Source organism: Dipodomys merriami, unplaced genomic scaffold (assembly GCF_024711535.1).
Source record: "Dipodomys merriami isolate MVZ:Mamm:240054 unplaced genomic scaffold, mDipMer1.0.p SCAF_12, whole genome shotgun sequence".
NCBI lineage: Eukaryota > Metazoa > Chordata > Mammalia > Rodentia > Heteromyidae > Dipodomys > Dipodomys merriami.
Genome location: NW_027202493.1, coordinates 44,110,990 through 44,132,287, shown reverse-complemented (window position 1 = coordinate 44,132,287; position 21,298 = coordinate 44,110,990). Strand labels below are relative to the sequence as shown.

General features: G+C 43.3%; 1 protein-coding gene across 2 annotated transcripts in view; it reads right to left on the bottom strand.

The window, feature by feature from the left end:
* The window catches only part of Mtmr9 (myotubularin related protein 9), a 30,807-nt gene extending 10,170 nt beyond the window's left edge, over window positions 1-20,637 (bottom strand). The window contains exons 1-7 of one of the 2 annotated variants that reach the window (XM_070016790.1): window positions 20,036-20,637; window positions 11,587-11,695; window positions 9,513-9,638; window positions 5,724-5,897; window positions 4,195-4,412; window positions 2,322-2,483; window positions 918-1,059 (exon numbers count right to left, since the gene is read on the bottom strand). In XM_070016790.1, the coding sequence (XP_069872891.1) occupies window positions 918-1,059; window positions 2,322-2,483; window positions 4,195-4,412; window positions 5,724-5,897; window positions 9,513-9,638; window positions 11,587-11,695; window positions 20,036-20,217 (1,113 nt within the window). In that variant the 5' untranslated portion in view covers window positions 20,218-20,637. Of the gene's footprint in view, window positions 1-917; window positions 1,060-2,321; window positions 2,484-4,194; window positions 4,413-5,723; window positions 5,898-9,512; window positions 9,639-11,586; window positions 11,696-19,884; window positions 19,936-20,035 lie in introns of those variants that run through there. The other variant, XM_070016791.1, reaches the window with a different exon arrangement.
* Between the last annotated feature and the right edge of the window lie 661 nt (window positions 20,638-21,298).

Here is a 21,298-nt window from a genome sequence, read left to right as displayed (position 1 = left end):
CTTCAAGCACTGTATTACACCACTGTGCTGTGTTCTAGGGAGAAACATTAGTAGACAGCATGCCTCTCTGACCTTAAAGAAATCATTTTTGGGGCATCTAGCTCAGGAATTAGGGCATCTGTGGAGGAGCTTAAAGTGTCAAAACTTTGTGACAGCAAGGTCATTTAGCTGGATCTTACAGGACTCAGATTTTAGCTGGCTAGAGAAGAGGGCAGGAGGGAACAAGATGGGCAAAACATAAAAGGTGCTGAAGTACCAGCCATGCACTCCCTTTCCCTGCTGTTTTGTTATCTCTACCAGGACTCAGCTTCTGAGCTATCAGCCTGTTTTTTACATTTTTTTTTTTGTATTTTCCCTGTACAGAACAAAATTTAGGTTAAGTATCAAATGTCTAACACGTGTGAGCCCACCTTAAGTGCTCTAGATTTCATATTTTGGATATTCGCACATACATAATGAATTATCTTAGGATGGACCATGAGACTAAACACAGAACTCATGTATATGTAACAGATACCTATACACATAGTCTAAAAGTGATGTTATGCAGTATTTTTACTGCACCTGCATTTTAACTGCATTGTGCCACATGAGGTAAGACACTGACACTCAAAGCTGCAGATTTTAGAACATTTTGGATATTCAGAAAAGGGATGATAACGGCTCACAAGTCTGTTGTTGCTGCTGTTGTCAAAGTGAATGAATGTGGCAACATGAGCAAGAATATAGGCAAAGAAAGACCTAGAAGAGAGGGTACAGATTACAAGCACCTACAGACAGAAGGGAAAACAGGTTAGCTGGCCTACAAAAAATTAAACACACAATTTCAAAATCTCACTTATGCTGTCAGCTACCACAAACAAGGATTGCAACACCAATGATTAGCAGCTGCTCTGCTTATCAAATGCTTGGCCTACCTGTAGCCACTCCCTCTCTATCAGGGCTTCAAAGCCTCGGATGGTTCTGCTCCTAGGCTCCAAGATGATCTGGGCTAGTGAGGTCACCTGAAGTGTGGAGTCTGTCCCTTCTGTTCCATGAACCAGTACCGATGCTCCTTCCCTGACAGGTAAACAGAGTACAAATGAGGTACCCTGACACGGACAAGTACTCTGTTAATACTAACTTAGTATTTCATCTTATGCACCATGCTCTGTGTTACAGGGTTTCTAGTCTAAATAAGGAATTGAATAGATGAAAAGTCCTCTTGGGAAGAAAGTAAGACTAGCGTAAAGTCCCAAATGGCAATGGCATGAATCCCATTAAATTATAATAAATTTTAGACATTTCAGCTGAATCTTCTATCCCTAACAAAACTGAAAAGCAGTCCTTATCATAGAAGGCACTAACCTTTTCCTGCTTTAGTGCTTAAAGCTGAGCAAAGCCTTTTCTCATCAAACCTATAAATATACATTAAGATTACTTCCTGACCTTGAATTCTACTTGACACCATTAGCTACCTATAGGGACACTTCCATAAACTGTAATAGATCTGGGAAACAAGTCCTAAACACAATTTGAGATATGTAGAAATGGGGATAAAACAAAAACAGGTAACTGTCAATCTAGGTACTACTGTCCTACGAGTCTTATAAGGTATCTGAGACACCACTATTATAAAAAAAAGAAAGAAAAGAAAGAAAGGAAACTAAAGCTACATTCCTCCTCTCCCACACTATTTTTTATTTTTTTGGTCAGTCATGGTGCTTGAACTCTGGGCATGGATGCTGTCCCTCAGCTCTTCAGCTCAAGGTTAGCGCTCTACCACTTGAGCCACAGCGCCAATTCTGGTTTTCTGGTGGTTAATTGGAGATAAGAGTCTCATGGACTTTCCTGCCTGGACTGGCTCTGCACCATGATCCTGAGATCTCAGCTTCCTGAGTAACTAGGATTATAGAGATGAGCCACTGGTACCAGGGAAAGGATATTTTTAAAAATGGTTTTTAGTACTTTTAAAATGGTGTCATAAGACCTGTATATGTACGTGGCTCACATTCATTCAATGAGAATTATCTATTAAATACCAAATACTATATACAGTAGTAACTGAATAGTTTTACCTCTTACATAGAAATTTATTTTTTTTTTGTCTTTTCTTTCTTTTTTTTTTTTTGGTACTGGAGATCGAACCCAGGACGCTGCACTTGCTAGGCAAGCGCTTTGCCACTGAGCTACATCCCAGCCCATTACATAGAAATTTATAAGATGATATGAATATTAGATATAGATCAGGAACAAATTTAATACTCTGTAAACATGTATGTGGATAAAAACCAAGGGTTTATCAGTGCATGCCCAGTTCAGGGAGGCTGAAATGACATTACCTGTCAATACACTGAGCTGCTAGACAGGCAGTTGTCAGAATCTCTTTGATATGAGTTAGCCAGTTGGAAGCCTCCAACTTACTGAGCCATCGGTCCATGTTATGCGTTTGGTCATTACAAGCTTCCATCAGTTTGATTAAACTCTCTTGAAGAATGTGATATCTTTTAAAAATAAGAAAAAATAAGGAGGGAAAAAAGATGAAACAGAATGATGAAAGACTACACCAAAAGTTCATCCTCCAATATATCCAACACAAAAAAAAGTAGCTCAAAATATTGTCATATGAGGATTTTGAAGACTTAAACATGAACAGATGAGACAGTGCACAGAGTTAGGCCATCTGATAGGAGAGGGCTGGGAAGGGCCATTTGGTGACTGGTCACATGACATTACCACTTGCATCTCCAATCTACTTCTATACCCCACACTGCCCTAGCACTCATCCTGAGCCTAAAGCAGTTTCCCCAAACCAGCACAGATTATTTTTAGCTTTGAATCTCACCAACCCACAAGGAGCACTGACAAAGCTTTCACTTAATGTCAAACAAGAGCCTTATAGGTCATAATCATCAACAGATGCAGAAAAGCATTCAACTTCCATTCATGATAATAACTCTATAAACGGGGGCTGGGAAGGTGTCTTAGTGGTAGAGCACTTGCCTTGCATGCATGAGGCCCTGGGTTCAATTCCTCAGCACCACATAAGCAGAAAAAGCTGGAAATGACACTGTGGCTCAAGTAGAGCACTAGCCTTCAGCTGCAGAGCTGAGGGACAGCACCCAGGCCGAGAGTTCAGGCCCCACGACCAACCAAAAAAAAAAAAAAAAAAAAAAAACTCTAAACAGCTGGGCACCCTTGGCTCATGCCTGTAATCCTAGCTACTCAGGAGGCTGAGATCTGAGAATCGAGGTTCAAAGTCAGCCCAGGCACGAAAGTCCATAAGACTCTTATCACCAATAAACCACTCAGTAAACTGGAAGTGGCACTGGGGCTCAAGTGGTAGAGTGCTCGCCTTGAGCTGAAGAGCTGAAGGACAGCGCCCAGGCAAGCCCCACAACCTAAAACAAAACAAAACAAAAACTCTAAACAAATTAGGTATGAGAAGAATGTTCATCAATACATTAAAGGCCAGAAACAGAAAACTGATGCTCATACCTATAATCCTTGCTACTCAGGAGGCTGAAATCTGAGGACTGTGGTTCAAAGTCAACCTAGGCAGGAAAGTCTGTGAGACTCTTATCCCCAATTAACCTCCAGAAAACTGGAAGTGGTGCTGTGTCTCAAAGTGGTAGAGCACTAGCCTTGAACAGAAGAGCTCAGGGACAGCATCCACACCCTGAATTCAAGCCCCACAACCAAAAAAATCCAAACACATGCATGCACACGTGCACACAAACACACACACACACACCATCTAATCTCACTCATCTCTAGACTCTATAAAAAGGCAAACTCATGGAAGCAAAGTAGAATGACAGTAACCAGGTATGGAGGGGAAGACACAGAGGAAGGGAGATGTTGGTCAACAGCTTGGGTCAGACAGGAGAAGTTCTGGAGATGTACTATACAATATGCTAAGTACAGTTGGTCATACTTTATTGTATATGTGACAGCACCTCAGAATGCAGGCCTTTATCACCTGAGGTGGTAAACTAGATTGATCTAAACATTTCACAATGCATAACTATAACAAAATACATAGTTTTTGTCAAACCTGAATCCCGCCAAACAAAACGCACAATATAATTGTCCAGTCAATTATGGGCTCTAAATTAGCAAGTAAATTCCACTTGTAATTTCTGAGTAGCTCAGGGTAGTTAGCCACTCCAATTAGTGTGCAGTAGGAGTTGTCTCTGTCTCCACAATTTTTACCTTTCAATGGACTTATGAATCCGCCTCCACTGGGGATAATGAGCTTCTTGTTCAAAGCCGCCTCCTTTGGCTCTAGCTTGCTGTGCTACATGTAGAGATCGGGTGTCAATGACGTAGCCTCGCTTTCCTGCCCGGAGAGTAGCGTTTATCAGCTTCTCATCCTCCTTACACCTTCTCCCACTGGTACCAGTAAGAGGCTGACCACATCTCATAATTACCTAGAAGCACAATAAGCTGAGAATTAGTAACAGTTGCTTATAAGATCTCTAAAACAGAGAGGAAGTAGCTTTATTAGGAGTGTCTCACAGGGTTTGGAGATGTGACTTCACTGATAAGAGTGCTAGCCAATGAGCAAAAGCATCAGGTACCCTGAATTTGAATCTCAGTCTTGTACCAAAAAAAAAAGCAAATCAAAAAAGTGTCTCACAAACATTCTTGCATTGGGGGGGATAGATTTCATGGAAAAAGAAACAACTGCATGTATTGACAGTAGTTAATATGTGTAAAAACGATAAACTTTGTACTTTCACATCATTTTTCTTCCTACTACCTCAAAATATATTCACAATTAAATCACCTCTTTAAGACCAAATATTACAATTTAATGACTTGAACACCCATAAGACTTGGCCCTGTAATGAAGTAATTAAGTCATTAATGGCCCATTAGTCAATAAGCCTTGACTTTATAGAAAAGTGAAATATCCCACCCTAATAAACTGTATACTTTTGGACCTATGGGTATGGCTCTCTTTCTACCTCCTTTCTCCCTCTCTGTTTACAACAGCAAATAGAAAATGCAAGCAGAAGCTTTTTAATCTGCTGTCCCTCTGCTCCCTTCTACCTACAAAAAAGGGAAACTGAGTGTATGACTCCTGATACACAAAGACAACCACAGTTGGCTGGCTGATACCTGAGAGATTTCGTCTGTATAGTAAGCCAACTCACCTTTTGAGAGCCTGAACATCACACTTCCCTAATGATCATGCTGCTTTCTGAGCCTTCACCTCTATACTTAGGCATATGATAAAATCTGTATGTTCTTTTTCCTCTTGTCTGTATATTCTTTTTTTTTTTTTTTTTTGGTAGACAAACATCAAACTTTCAGGGAAAGAATATAACACTTCCCTACAAACACACACACACACACACACACACACACACACACACACACACACACACACACACACACACACACACACACACACACACACACACACACACACACACACACACACACACACACACACACACACACACACGCACGCACATGGCTGGCAGGTTTTAGACACACAAAATAAAAATAAGTTTATGCACCATTCTTGTTTGGAGATCATTTTCAGTGTTTTTAAGGTTCCTTGTCTGTTATTTAGCCTCTAGAGGCCCTCAGACATCCTTTTTCAGTATTCCAGGAACTTCACCTTGGTATTCTGTCAGATTTGTACTTACAAACCACTGCTAAGTGCAGTTATATCTGACAACCTAAAGCCAACACTTTCAGCAAATCAAGCAACAGCTAGGGACACTTACCATTCCATTTTTTTTATGATAATAGCTTAGTACTGGGAAACGCCCACCATGTCGAAATGTAGCCACCTTGCGAAGAGCGTCATCATCAATAGACTTGGGCACTATGACAATTGGTGGGTAAGAAGGACAGACAGCAAACTCTTTATTGACATAGCTTAGCCTCCATTCACTGGTCTGAAAAACATAGCACATGTCAAAGCTAAATAAGCATCTTATTTCACAATATTATCAGAACAAGTTTAAAGGACCTCAGAAATCAACTTCCACTGATGAAGAAGCCACTGCTCGGTAATCTAATAAAAGGCCAGCCTCCCTCACTGCAAGATATCACTGTTCCTAGAAAGTTCTTTCTTCTAGCAAGTAGAAACTCGTGGCCTGTAACTTCCTCTATCAGTTTTTACTATCATTCCAGAGAACACAGCATAAGTTCCCCATTTCGTATGACATCCCACCAAGGATTTAAAGACAATTCTTCCCCGTTAGTGTTCTCTTCTCCAGGTTAGGAATATTAAGTACATACAAGATGACTGAGGCCAACAGAATTTCAAGAAATCTGTTATTTTCTGGGTACCACTAGTTTGTGAATGGTGCTCTTAAATTAAAATCACACCCACAGACTACAATACTCCAAATTATGCTTAGCAGGAATAGAACTTAAAATAGAGCTACATCCTGTGTTGCCTTTTGCTATTTAGAAAAGGAGGAAAATGTAGTAAGAATGGCAGCATCTTTCTTAAAATAACAATGACTTAATGACTTAGGAATCAATAAAATGTTTTCTGATTCAATACTCTAAGGACTAGAAGCATACAATATAAAACAATCAAATAATTTGTAGGGTTAAGATGTAGCTCATGATGAAGAGCTGGCCTGGTGTGTATAAGGCCCTGGTTTTGATCTCCAGCACTATAATAGTTACCATTTTTTTTGGGGGGGGGGGTCTGGTCGTGGGGCCTGAACTCTGGGCCTGGGCACTGTCCCTCAGCTCTTCAGCTCAAGGGTAGCGCTCTACCACTTGAGCCACAGCACCACTTCTGGCTTTTTTCTTTTTGCTTATGTGGTGCTGAGGAATCGAACCCAGGGTCTTGAGCATGCAAGGCAAGTGCTCTACCACTGAGCCACCTTCCCAGCCCCCAGTTACTATTATTTTTGTGTCAGTCTTGGGGCTTGAACTCAGAACCTGGGACCATTTGAGCCACATTCCATATCAGACTTTTTTAAATGGTTAATTGGGATAAGAGTCTCATGGATTTCCTGCCTACGCTGGCTTTAAACTGTGATCCTCAGGTCTCAACCTCCTGAGTAGGTAGAAGAACAGGAATGAACCACCAGCTCAAAAAAAGTTTTTTAAAGAGAACTGCAAACCACTTGGAAGTTTGTAAAAGGCTTTTTATAGATAAGATTCAATATGTGGCATAAATTGTGATTGGACTACAAACAAGTATTAATAAGAAGAGAAAGCTAAAATGTTAGATACACTAGAACACAAATCAACTCATGCTCTTGCTCAGCTCTTTTGCTCACAGATAGTATTCTAACACTTGAGCTATGCCTACATTTATTGTTTCCCCCCCAGATCAGAGTCTCAAGGATTTGTTTTCTTGGGCTGGCTCTGAATTGAGATCCTCAGATTTCAGCCTCTTAAATGTCAGGATTACGGACATGAACCACTAATGTCTGGATCTTTCAATTTGTGTTAATACATACATACATATATGTCATCCTGATGAATTCACTTTTTATTATGATAAAACCTTTTCATAATATTCTGTGTCTTAATGTCTCTTTTTTCCTACTCACTGTGGAGACCCTAGAGTCTCTGGGAGCTATAACTGAGTGCAGGAAGGAGTAGATGGTGGATGTGGAGAAAGCCTGATGCCAGCGGAAAATGGCAGGTTTGTGTTTGCCTTATCTTGTGTCTAAGTAAAGACACAAGATTCTGAGTTTGACATTACACAGAGATCCCGTCAAAAGACAGGATGAAAGCTTGTGTACTTACCTTATTGCCCCCTGATAATCTGTAACCAGACCCTTGGAATGTGCCCTTTGTTCTGTAACCAAAACTGCCCCAAACTAACATTTAATCTGACCCACTAAAGATATATCAGCATCAATGGTTCACATCTATAATCCTAGCTACTCAGGAGGCTGAGATCTGAGGACCATGGTTCAAAGCCAGCCCAGGCAGTAAAGTCCTTGAGACAACTTATCTCCAATTAACCACCAAAAACCTGAAGTGGAGCTGTGGCGTAAGTGGTAGATCACCAGACTTGAGTGAAGCAGCTCAGGGGTAGCACCCAGGCCCTAAATTCAAGCCCCAGTATAAAGAATATTCTGCAGTTTAACTGGGTCTGTCCACTGAACTCTTCCTTTCATGATAATATGAATATATGTTCGCAAACACTAGCATTATGAATAACATGCATGAGTAATCCTTTTTCTGCCACATGGTGTCTTTTTTTTTCTTTTCTTTTCTTTTTTTTGTTGGTCATGGAGCTTGAACTCTGGGCCTGAGTGCTGTCCCTGAGCTCTTCAGCTCAAGGCAAGTGCTCTACCACTTGAGCCACAGCGCCAGTTTTCTGGAAGTTAATTGGTGATAAGAGTCTCACAGGCAGGAAGGTCGGACTGTCCTGCCTGGGCTGGCTTTGAACCGAGATCCTCAGGTCTCAGCCTCCTGAGTAGCTAGGATTACAGGTGTGAGCCACTGGTGCCCAGCAATGTCTTGTTTTTTTTTAACAAGAATATGTGACAGAGGTAGAAAAGACATGTGCCACTAAACCCATCTTATAGACTAAGATAGGAGCTTGCTTTAGTCTTCTCCTAGAAGAGGCATGCATTTTTTTGTTCTTTCTTTCATTGAATCTGCCTTTTAAGTGAACTGCTTAGGTGGATTTTAGTCCAGCAATTATTTTGTCTGCACTGTTTTTCACTGATGTTTCTTCTATTCTTGCCTTCTTTTGGATTACTTTTTAAGATTTCATGTCATGTTAATACATGGATTAACCTTTTGCTTTTTTTGAGACAAGATCTCATTATATAATTTAGGCTCACCTTAAACTCACTGTGTTGCCCAGGCTGGTCTTGAACTCTCAATTCTACCACTCTTCCTCCTCAGTGCTGGGTTTACAGGCTTGTACCACCATACCCAGTGGCAGCATTAACTTAACTGTACGTCTTGGGACTTAAGTGATTGCTTCAAGACCATGGTTCTCCAACAGGTGCCACAGGGAAACATTTCTGAGTTTTCTGGGGACAGTAATTAACTCACAAGAGGCTAGGACTATCTTTAAGTAAATTTTAATGTTTCATCCACATCATTTTATTTTTTTTGTTTTGTTTTGTTTTTTTGGTTGTGGGGCTTGAACTCTGGGACTGGGCGCTGTCCCTGTGCTCTTCAGCTCAAGGCAAGTACTCTACCGCTTGAGCCACAGTACCACTTCTAGTTTTCTAGTAGTTTACTGGAAATAAGAGTCTCACGGACTTTCCTGCCCAGGCTGGTTTGAACCATGATCCTCAGATCTCAGCCTCTTGAGCAGCTAGGATGACAGGCATGAGCCACCAGCGCCCAGCCATCCACATCATTTTGAAGTAATATCTGGAATACATTAAGCCCACTAGGAGAAAAAGCATTTCAGCTACAGCTCTGAAAAAAAAAAAAAAACCCACAAGTCTCTGAATGACAGAAGCTACAGCACATATAACTCTTTTATACATACAGAGGTCAACTTTGCAGTCACATTCACAACTAGGGTTGTTTTTCAACATAATAATTCTTAAACAGTAACTCACAGCTGAAGAGTAGAGTTCGAACTCTTGCTCAGGAAGGAAGGAATGCCAACCATCTTCTATCACTTCAAACATGGGCCGGTAGAAGAAGGGGTACATCAGAGTGACTGAGTCCAGGGTAGACAATGCCTAAGGGCCAGAAAGAAAACAGGAACAACACGACACCCATATAAGCCTAATGACAATGGTACCTAGGGTCATTCTCTAATATTGTAGCTATCACTAGATATAATTACAGTCCTGCAGAAGCAAACAAACCACTGACATATAATCATTATTCAGCAACTGCCACCTGAATGAAAAAAATTGAACAAAAAATGTATGCCTATTCTAGAAGAAAAATGAAATAATTCCTCAACACAATTTAATAAACCAACAAAATATTAGCTACAGATCTGTCAAGGTTTTCTTCCTCCTTTTAATAGACAAACTCATAACATTCTGTGGACACAAAGCCTAAATGAGTCAGTCTCATAAAGACACAGGAAAAAAAGGTCAATGACTATCTAGATGTTACTGTAAACATGAAGTCAATAATGATTTAAATAAGGTAATTTAAAATTTGAGTGCATAATAAAAATGTTGGTTAGGATGAGGAATACATCAGAGTGAGCCTTTAATTAAAATCTTAAACTACCAAGTAAAATTTCTATTTATGATCTGAACCAACATTCAATATTGTTTAAATATAAAGCAAATATTTTGACATATGTAAAATGATGAAAATAAATGTGGAAACTGAGACTTACTAAAAACAAAAGACTACAAACACTGATAGTAACTTGCTTTATCATGGAGATTTGTCACACAACAATGGGAGTAGTCTCTACATAAAACAACAGCCCTAAGAGCTAGATGATATTATTTTCATTGTCAAAGGTTTAAGTACTTCATTCAAGATTAAAAAATTAAGATGCAAACTATGCTATTACAATGAAAAGATCAATATTAAGATTTCTGTCCAAATGTCTGTGGAGTTACAGCAAACTATACTATTACAATAATCAGATCAATATTAAGATTTCTGTCCAAATGTCCGTGGAGTTGCAATCTATTACAAGAGACATGCCAGTACATTCAAGACAAAACAATTCTGTGTGTAGTTGCTAACAAACTCTCACTAGTGGTTTTCCTAATTCAGAGGGCAGGTAAGTCAATGGGGCTTTTACAGCACTCAATTGCACTCAAATTGCACCCTATATCATATCCAAAACCAGCTGTAATTGTTCTTACTGGTTTAATATCCACAAAAGCTGGGATGTAGGAGGTTGCAGAGTGCTTCCCTAACACACAGCCCTGGGCTCCATAGCAAGCACCAGCAATTCCTCTTCTTTTTAAATTTCATATAATATGATTTATTCCCATTGAGGAAGAAAAAAAAACTACCTTTAACAGAAGAAAAGTATCAAGATTTGCATAGTGAACATGAAACATCAGGCAAAACTTTAAGTCTGTCCTAAGAACCTCTCAAAACTAAGATATCCAATGATTTTTCCAAACAAGTATTCACACATACTCAAGTAAAACAGTTACTATATTTGACCTACATGACCTCATGGGAATGCTATGAAGTAATTGAAATGCACTTCCATAGACTTTTAAACAGGTTAATGGAATTACAGTTCTTTAAGCTGAGCAACACCAGCAGTGCCGTAAATAAAAGAAGTCCCATTACTCCAGTATAACAGTAAATCAGGGTGAGGCTTTCCCCATCAGCTTCCATATCCACAAACAAATCTAACATATCAAGAACGGATGTAAGAGCTGCTCAGTCAGAATACAGCTTTTTTTTTTTTTTTTTGTCGGCCGTGGGGCTTGAACTCTGGGCCTGGGCACTGTCCCTCAGCTCTTCAGCTCAAGGCGAGCGCTCTACCACTTGAGCTACAGCGCCACTTCCGGTTTTCTGGTGGTTTATTGGAGATAGGAGTAGGAGTCTCACGGTCTCTCCTGCCCAGGCTGGCTTTGAACCGCGATCCTCAGATCTCAGCCTCCTGAGTAGCTAGGATTACAGGCGTGAGCCACCAGCGCCCGGCAGAATACAGCTTTTATCATACACTTTTGCCTACAAAATACTTACCTCAATGGAGCTGGCTATATTTAAACATTCCTCCATTCCAGGAATATCCAACTGAATAATTCGAAAATCTTTACATTTTATGATGATGGTCCCCAGAGATCCCACAAATCTGAAAGGAATTACAAATTAGGCTAAGAATACAGAAATTCCTAATGTTAAATATGTTTATTTCTTTGAAAAAATATAGTTGAAATCACCATCAACATTCAATTTTCTTCTCAATTAGTCTAATTAAAATTAAGCTCACATTATTTAAATATTAGCCAAAAAGTACTTAAAATACATGTATCTAATTCTTTTTCAAATAAAATAATTCAAATGTGGCTAATTCATTTAACAAAGACTATGTGTACTTCCTCCAAAGAACAGGAAAAGCTCTGTAATTAAGGTGTTAAACAAGAGATATTTCTCAAACAGGAAAAAGAGTCCACTGCAGACTGCACAGAGCTTGAGTTTGCAGCAGACCTTTAAAAATAAAAACCTCTTTTCATTATTTGAAAACTACTAACTTGGAATATCTATATTAAACTAAAGAAAACTTGAGAGTCAATGTCATGTTTAGTCATAATTCTGTATTAGTCTATTTCAGTCACGTTTACTTTACCTTAGTGGAGATTCCTATGTTCTTTCACGGTCATACAGTTTGTCTATGCTTACCAAGAGCTGGCTTTTCTCTTGTGCACTCACTGCCCCCAATTCTCTTCCATTCTGAGTTCCCCTAAACTGGGAAGTTCTAGATCGATCAAAAGCTGGTAACTTTATTTCCATTTTACCCAATTTAGTAACACAGAACCTACAGTTATTCTTCCCAAGTTCACCTTGGAACTTGAGTTGGTTGCACTCACATCACTTCCCGTGAACTTTTCACAGGCAGATATTGCAATGAGCATGGAACCAATCTTAGTAAAGAAAATTTCCACAGGGCATCCACAAGCCATTAGTACAATGGGATGCCTTTTACTAAAATGCATTTTCAAAAGTCAAACACCTGGCACTTCTGCTTCTATTAAAAGCAAGATAACAGAGACTCAAAGAACCATAATTACTACACACATAGAAAAAGGAATGACTGTTTTCTAGCCGCAACACAGCAAGAAACAAAAAGAAAGATGCATGAGCACCACGGTGAGTCCTCAAATTGCTTGGCTTATGGTTTTGAAAGTTTCCAAGCAGGAACAGAAAACCTGAATGGAGCAAGAGTCTGCAAAGACCAAATGGACTAAAGCTTAATACTAGTACTCTCACTACAAGAGTACTAGAGAGTACAGAGAACATTACAGAGATATGCTGAGGATAGACCTCAGGTATCTAGCATAGTACTAACCAGCACATGAATGAGAATAAAGTAACCTAAGGCTGATGCTATGGAAGTTCACAATGGAAGCTTAATCCTCAAGACAGCACTAAAAGGCCAAAGTTAACAATGAGTATGTCCTGAGATCCCATGAGCTCCATCTCTCTGATGTTCTTTTGTCCTTACACTATGGGATAATGCAGCAGAAGGCCTTGCTACTAGAATTCCTGGCCTTCAGAACTGGAAGAAATAACCTTCTTCTCTTTATAAAGTACCCAGTCTGCAATATTCTGTTACATAGCAACACAAATGGATAGAGGTATCTGGGAAAGAGCCAGTTCAGAGGATTAGAGAAAGCAACATATCCTCCGAGTGAAGGGTTAAAGTACTTGAAGCAGTGATCATTTTGTTGCTTGTTTCAGCTAGCAGAGCAACATGTGGTGGTAACCCAAACACCTGGTTGTGAGCCTTAATAAGCCCTGCCAATTCTTAGTTCGGGGCTCTCCTCCTAGGCTCCACTGTGTCGGAGTGTAGGACAAGGCCGGAGCTGCAGCTCGTCTAAATAAAACCTTAAAACAGCTGTAAAGTTTGATTCTCGGTGGTCTTCTTGGTGGGGGTCCTGCGATCTGGGTACAACATATTAGTGGGGGCTTGTCCGGGATTCCCCCAAAGACCCCCAAGACCTCAGACTTCAAAGGTAAAACAGCGCTGTCTTTGTTAATTTGTCTTGTTCTGTTGTTGTCTGTTTGTACTTTTGTTTTCCTTTGTGAGGATGGCAGCTCCAATTCGTATTGTGTAAAGGGTTGTCGAAGCGGACGCGCTTGCACGACAACCCTGGAGGAACTGGGAGACATCCCAGATCTTCTTGTGAGGGGAAGGGGGTCCTTGGAACCCTGCCGTGTGAATTGTGGGGCGTGGGTCAGTTCAGTATTGGGCCAGAACTGACCAAGAGGGCCTCCTAAATAACCAAGGCCCAACTTGCCCACTGTGGGTCCGCTCCTTCTGCTGTAGGGCGTGGGTCGGTGTGGAACCCCACTGTGACAGGAGCCAGCAGACCAATTCGGGAGATCTCCATTTTGTAACTGTCAAGCCTGCGTGCCTTTTGTTTGTACTGTTTACTGTTTTTTTGGACTGTACGACTGACTGGACTGGAAACCATGGGCAACACTCTAGCCCCCTAGACTTACAAAAAGAAACTAAAAAAGAGGAAAAGAAATTGTACCCCCCAGTTTTTCAGGGAGATAACTTGGAAGAAAGGTTTCCTCCCCCATATTCCCCTTCCCAGGTTCCTTTTGCAGAACCTGAGAATGATCAAGAGGAGGAAGGAGCTATAGAACCAGCAGCCGAACCCTCGGCACCTGCCCTTAGTTTCTGAGGGGCCAGTCACTCGACAATGCCGTGGGATCAACCCCCCTTCTAATGCAGCTGTTTTCCCCTTACCTCCATAGGTCCTGTGGATGCGGATGGTCAACAGCAGCTCCAATATTGGCCATTTTCTACCAGTGATCTATACAATTGGCGCACCCAAAATGCCCCCTTTTCTGAGAAACCCCAGGATTTGTTTGCTTGAAACTATTCTCTTTACTCATCAGCCCACTTGGGATGATTGCAGTCAGCTTTTCCACGTCCTTTTTACCACCGAAGAGAGAGACCGTATCTGAGAGGCGGCCCGGAAACATATCCCTGGCCCCACAGGAGTGCCCATCACGGATCCTGCCCCAATCGCTGCCTATTTTCCTGAGATCTGACCAACATGGGACTACAATATGGTTGAAGGTAGGGAGCGACTCCTCGTCTACTGCCAGGCTCTGTTGGCTCGCCGACCTACTAATATGGCCAAAGTTTATGATGTTAGGGAGGAAATGAACGTTCAGCAGCATATCTTGAGTGGCTCATGGATGAGACCCAGGAGTCAGCTCAGATTATGTTTGCCTATATAAATCAAGCTGCACCAGACATAAAGCGAAAGTTGCAGGCTCTAGACAGACTTAGTGAAAAGTCTATTAGGGATCTAGTAGCCGCGGCGAAAAAGGTTTACAATAAGAGAGAGACAGAGGAGAAAAGACAGGAAAGGAAGGACAGAGAACATGAAATTGAGTGTGAAAAGAGAGACCGGGCCAAGGAAAAGAGGCCAGACTTCTTTGACTCGCCACTATCGCATGCCGAGCATACCTGGTTCACAGATGGCAGCAGTTTCATTTGAGATGGAAAAAGGTACGCGGGCGCAGCAGTCACCACAGACACCAAGATAGTGTGGGCAGACGCACTTCCCCCAGGGAACGTCTGTACAAAGAGCAGAACTAGTGGCACTAACAAAAGCTCTACAAATGGGAAAAGGGAAGAGACTAAACATTTACACGGACAGTCGGTATGCTTTTGCCACTGTGCATGTCCATGGAGCCATTTACCAAGAGAGGGGGCTGCTGACAGCTGAGGGAAAGAATATTAAAAACAAACAAGAAATTTTAAGGCTCATCCGGGCCTTATGGGAACCAGCAAATATTGCCATTATGCACTGCCCTGGCCATCCAAAGGGAACTGATTCTATAACCAAAGGAAATAACTTGGCCAATCAGGCAGCTAAGGAGGCCCTCCAGCTCAGAGCTCTGCTTCAGACCCATCTTACAAAGCCAACTGGTCCCAGACTGACAGTGAAGACCATTAATAAGAAAATATCCAGTGCTCATCAAAAGACAACTTGCAATATCTGGCATACAATAATACCAAATGTTGATAAGAATGTGAAGAACAGGGCTCCTGACCCCCATACCTGGCAGGAAAGCAACAGGGACAGACATTGAATGCTGTACTACTGTGGCATGAGTTCCAAGTAAGATCTATACTCTCTGGTCAATTCTGTCTTAGGCACAATCCCACAGAAATTTATGCAAGACTACATGGGACTTGAGTGCACCTATTTTTCAGAGTTGTTTACGACAGCAAGGATTTAGAGGTTATGTAACAAGGTCTACCAAGTAAAATGTTTTACCTACTTTGAAATTCTATGCTACAGTTAAAAGCAGTGATATGAATATACTTACTCCTATCAAAGCAGTGACATGAATATACTTACTCCTATCACTCTAGGAAGAGATCCTGAGAAAAGGTATCGTGTTAGAAGCTGAAGACACAGAACAGGGGCTGCAGGGTGTGGCTCAAGAAGTTCAACATTGGCCTATCAGTATCAAGTACAAGGTCCTGAATTCAAATTTGGGTACCTCCCAAACAACATCTACAACATTCTCTCAATCAAATCAAGTAAATGAAGCTCACGTGCACGTGTGCACATCCACATATAGCAGTGCCATCTAGTTTACAGTGACACTTAACATAGCTGCCTAAAGGAACTGTGGATGAAGTAGGAAATGAGAGTGGAAAACAGGGAGGTAGAAGAATTAAAAATCAGAGGAAGGTTGGAAATGTGCTCAGTGATAAAGAGTGCTCATCTGGCATGCTCGAGGCTCCAGTTCAATCCCCGGCACCACCAAGAAAACAAAAATCAGAGAACCTTTTATGGAATTAATCATGAAAATGATGAGTCATCAGGTGAATAAGATTATCTCAATTTTCCGCCTCAGAGAAACATGAAAAGGTCAATATGACTGGAAGATTTGCTTATGACTGTTCTAAGATCAAATAAAACAAAAATAAACCAAATATGCAATATATATGAAGTTACTCTATAGACTTACGAAAAAGTACTCAAGTATCAGTTGCTTCTTCTATTAGAGGGGTTACTTATTCCTAAGTGACAACCTGAGGCTCAAAGAGAAGCAGCGGCTTGCCCAGGACATCGATCTACTTAAAAGGTAACAAGGCCAGTGCCACTCTCAGACACTGGACTGTCACTGCAGCTCCACTTCATCAGCCAGGCAAGCAGCTCCAGCTTTAAGTCACATCCCACATCTGTTCAACGGCCTCACCACCACATTCAAAATCACACCACCATTTACCTGGGTTACCCAGCAGTCTCTTAGCTGAACCTGATGCAGCAGCTATGTTCCTCATTTCCTGCCAGCAGCCAAAATCATATACAAAACCTACTACACCTCCTTGCTTTCAACTCTCCCTAGGGTCCCTTGAAAACCATCTCAAGAGCCTTCAGATGCCCTTCCGGCTCATCTTCCAGCCACACACCTGTGTTGTATGTTCCCAGGTCCTGACTGTTCATCATGCTCCACCCACAGGCTTCTCTGCTCCCCATTATACAAGCCAAGGCATAGCATGTTTCCAACTCACATCTTCACATACATTGTCACATGCCACCCCTCAGGAAGTTCCCCCCCCCCCAGATATTCACCTAGATCATTTCTTCTCTCCTTCAGGTCTCAGCTCCAAGGTCATCTGCATTCTCTGAAATCATTTCCAAAGATACAGCCACTCTAATTTCTATCTTTTTCTTCCTGCCACTACCAAACATTGCTTTGTATTTCTCTGTTGATTAATCCTACAGTTCACTCCTCTGCTATTTCTAAAGCTCCTATCTGCCTCAGTCACTATAGCACTGCAGGGCCCAAACAACACTCTGAGAAAAGACAAACAAGCAAATTGACGTGCCCACACTTCCGCTCTCTCCACCATGCCATGCTGCTTCCCAGGGAGAGGAGTGTCGTGGCCACTCCCCTCGTGTCGTGTCTCCTGTCACAGAGCAGAAGACCCATGCCTCATATGCTTCCTTCTTTATGTTCTAATGATGCCCAGTACCTAGTACATGCTAAGTAAATATGGAAAATGAACAACCACAAAATGATGTCAAAGAAAAATTAGGCAGAGCCAAGCACTGGTGGCTCATGCCTTAAAATCCTAGCTGCTCAGCAATCTGAGATCTAAGGATTGTGGTTCCAATAGTCCATAAGACTATCTCCAATTAACCAGCAAAAAGCCAGAAGTGGAGCTGTGGCTCAAGTGATACGAGTGGAGGCCTTGAGCAGAAAAAGGCACATAGAAGTAAAATACCAAGTTCAAGCCCTAGTACTGGCAACCAGGAAGAAAACTGGATGATCACAGGAGACCACTAATATGTGCTCCTTGGCACCACCTTCCCTTCAGTGGTCAATCTTTCTGTTCTCCCATATGTCTGTCTGTCCATATCTGAGCCTCAGTTGGACATTTTAAAGGTGACTCCTGGCTTTAAAAGGTAAATATAGGGGCTGGGAAGATGGTTCAGTGGGAGAGTGCTTGCCTTGAATGCATGAGGTCCTGGGTTCAATTCCTTAGCACCACATAAGCAGAAAAAAAAAGCCAGAAGTGGCGTTCTGGCTCATGTGGTAGAGCGCTAGCCTTGAGCTGAAGAGCTGAGGGACACCGCCCAGGACCAGAGTTCAGGCCCCACGACTGGACCCAAAAACAAAAACAAAGAAAAAAGGTAAATATACATATATATATATATATATATATATATATATATATAATAACAAAATAAAATCTGAATATACACTTAGTGAAAAGACTGATCATTAAACAGCTACAGAATTTCAGGGCAAGGAGAATTACTTCCAGCTGCAATTCACAGATGAGGCTATGAAGGAGGAAGTAGTGAAGCAGAATACTTATATAGGGAACAGTAATGACAGCCAAATGTCTGGAACATAAAAGCTAAGTGAGTATCAACTTGGAAGGAGCTAGTCATCCTTGCTGAAGGAAGAGCTTAGTTTATTGGTTCATGAGAATCAATAGGCTTGGGTCAATAAAGGAAATATGAAAGACTTACGCATAGAATGGCAGAACAGCAGGTTAGGGCAGGTTATGGTATGTCAGCAACAATAGGCTACAGAGTTTGCTTTACCATGCAGGCCATGAGAGACCACTGAAGAATTACACAAGAAAGGGATGATTCAGGAGTATACTAAGCCCTCTGCCTGAGTAAATAAATCTAGCACGGCCTCACACAACAGCCAGAAATTCTACCAGTATAGATTATTTTAAGGCATATCTTTTGGAGAAATCTTCTTAATATTCAAATTTTCCTGAGAATAGAATAGAAAGTGGTTTGTGTAAACTGAAGTAGCTGAGTAGACCACTGCTTTCTCCAAAGGGAAATGGGGAACCTAAGTGCAGATGGAAGAAAAACTTTTTGAATGGGACTCTGCTTTGCAAAGATACAAAGTATAGGGAGGGGGAGATAAGAAAAGGGGGCTGGGAGTAGCTCAGTGGTATAGAGTGCTTGCCTGGCATGCATGAGGCCCTGGGTGGTTTGATTTCTCAGCACCAAATAAGAAGAAAAAGCAGGAAATGGTGCTGTGGCCCAAGTGATAGAGCACTAGCCCTGAGCTCTTCACCTGGGACAGTGCCCAGGCCCAGAGTTCAGGCCCCACAACCCCACAAAAAAGAAAATGAAAAGGGAGAGAGATTAGCTCATACTTTTTCTTGATAGCCAACACTGTTTTTTCCAGAAGCATAATGAGATTATTAAAAAATTCCTTTGTTGGGATTTATTAGAATAATGACCCAGAAGGCAAGAAATAAGGAGAAATATGACAAGCTGAATTTTGTTTGTTTGTTTGTTTGTTTATTGAGACTGTGTTTCTCTCTGTAGCACAGGGCTGGCCTGACATTCATCCTCCTTTTGCCTCAGGGTTGGGTTTATAGGCACACCTGATTCTAATTTTTTTTTTTTTGAGGTGAAAACAAAATGCTTTTGAATGAATGTAGTAAACAGACTGGAGTTGTAGCTCAAGAGGTACAGTGCCAGCCATGAGAGGGAAAGCTAAGTAAGAGCTGAAGGCACTGAGCTCAAGCCCCACTACTGGCACACATACAGAGTGGCAAGGACTGTAACAGGCACAACCGTAATCCCAGACTTGGGAGGCTGAGGCTGGAGGATTGTTGAGGCCAACCTGAGCTAACAGCAGGTTCCAGGCCAGCCACAAAAACAACAACTGCGACTGGCAATAACGATGCACGAAATAGAATGGCTCAAGGAGAATTTTTACGAGACTGAAAATCGGCCCCAACGGTATCAAGGCAATCAAACGGTCTGAAGCTCGCCCATCGTGAGCACTTACCCAGGTCTGGCAGCAATCAGGGATCCCGTCCGGACGGCTCTCTAAAGTCTCAGCCAAGGGCGGCCCTCCGGGCTGGCACGGAGCCCCGGGAGCCCCGGGCCGCGTCCCTGCGCCGCCCCCCCCCCCCGCCCGGCGCCCCGCGGGCTCTCACCGCTTGTCGATGGCGTCGATGTTGGAGTGGAGGAGCCACAGCTCCTCCGTGCTGTCCTGCCGCGAGGACAGGATCAGGTGGTGGCCCGTCAGACACAGGGTCCCCTCCACGGCCGGATAGAAAGGCCGGTGCAGCACCACGTTGTCCACCCGAGGGGTCTTGATCAGCTCGGCGAACTCCATGGCCCCGCGGCGGCCGAGCCCGGCGCTGCGAGGCGGTTACCCGCGCGGGCGGGCTCCGGGAGGCCGCGCCGGAGGCCGGGGCCGAGCCCCGCCAGACCCCGGGGGGCCGGGTGCCAGGCGGTTACCCCGCCCGCCGCAAGGCTGAGGCGGACGCCGCGCGGGCGGGCCCGGCCGGCGGGGCGGGCGGCCTGAGAAGCCCGGGGCGGAGGCCCGGCCTGGCCGGAAGTCTCTGCCGCACCTCCCTCGTCGCCGGGCCGGAGCCTCGGCCTCAGAGTGCGTCCCGCGACAGGCCCGGTCGGCGCCGCCGCCAGCGGCCTCGGGTGGGGAAGCTGCGGGCAGTAGGAATCGGCCGCTCCGCAGCTGGCTCGCCCAAGCCCGAGCCGCCCGAACTCCTGGCGGAAGTGGCCGCTCGCAGCCCCGGCCGGCGGCAACTGCGGGCAGAAGCAGCGCGGCTCACACCTCGGAAGAAGTAGCGGTCGTAACCGGAAGTCTGTCCCCGCCTCGGTCCGGTAGAAATGCCTCCGGAGAAACAGTCCAGACCCGAAGATAAAGGTTCCTACACGTTCCGACCTCGCCTTCTCCCTGCACCCCCGAGCTCGGCATTCACTCCGCCGAGTCCCACGGGCCCCGGCCGGTGGACGCGCAGGCCCCGCGCCGCCGCCCTCCACTCGCGTACTGTCCCTCGCGGGCCGAGAATTGCGGCGACTCCACCTTGCACGGGAGGAGAGGTCAAGTGTGGGATCGAGGGAAGCAATGGAGAATTTACTTCCCACTTGAAGAACTAGGGAAAGCGTCTCGGAGAAAGCACCCAGTTGAATGATGGTTAAGGCTTATGCTTTGGACGTAGGAAGACCCAGACCAGAGGTGGGGAAAAAAGTTTTCCACTAACTCCATGACCTTCTTTGTATTCCAGTTTTCTTTAAAATAGCCTGCGAGAGCCGGGCGCCGAGGCTCGCGCCTGCCATCCCAGCCACTCAGGAGGCTGAGATCTGAGGATCGCGGTTCAAAGCCAGCCTGGCAGGAAAGTCCGTGAGACTCTTATCTCCAGTAGACTACCAGAAGACCGGAAGTGGCGCTGTGG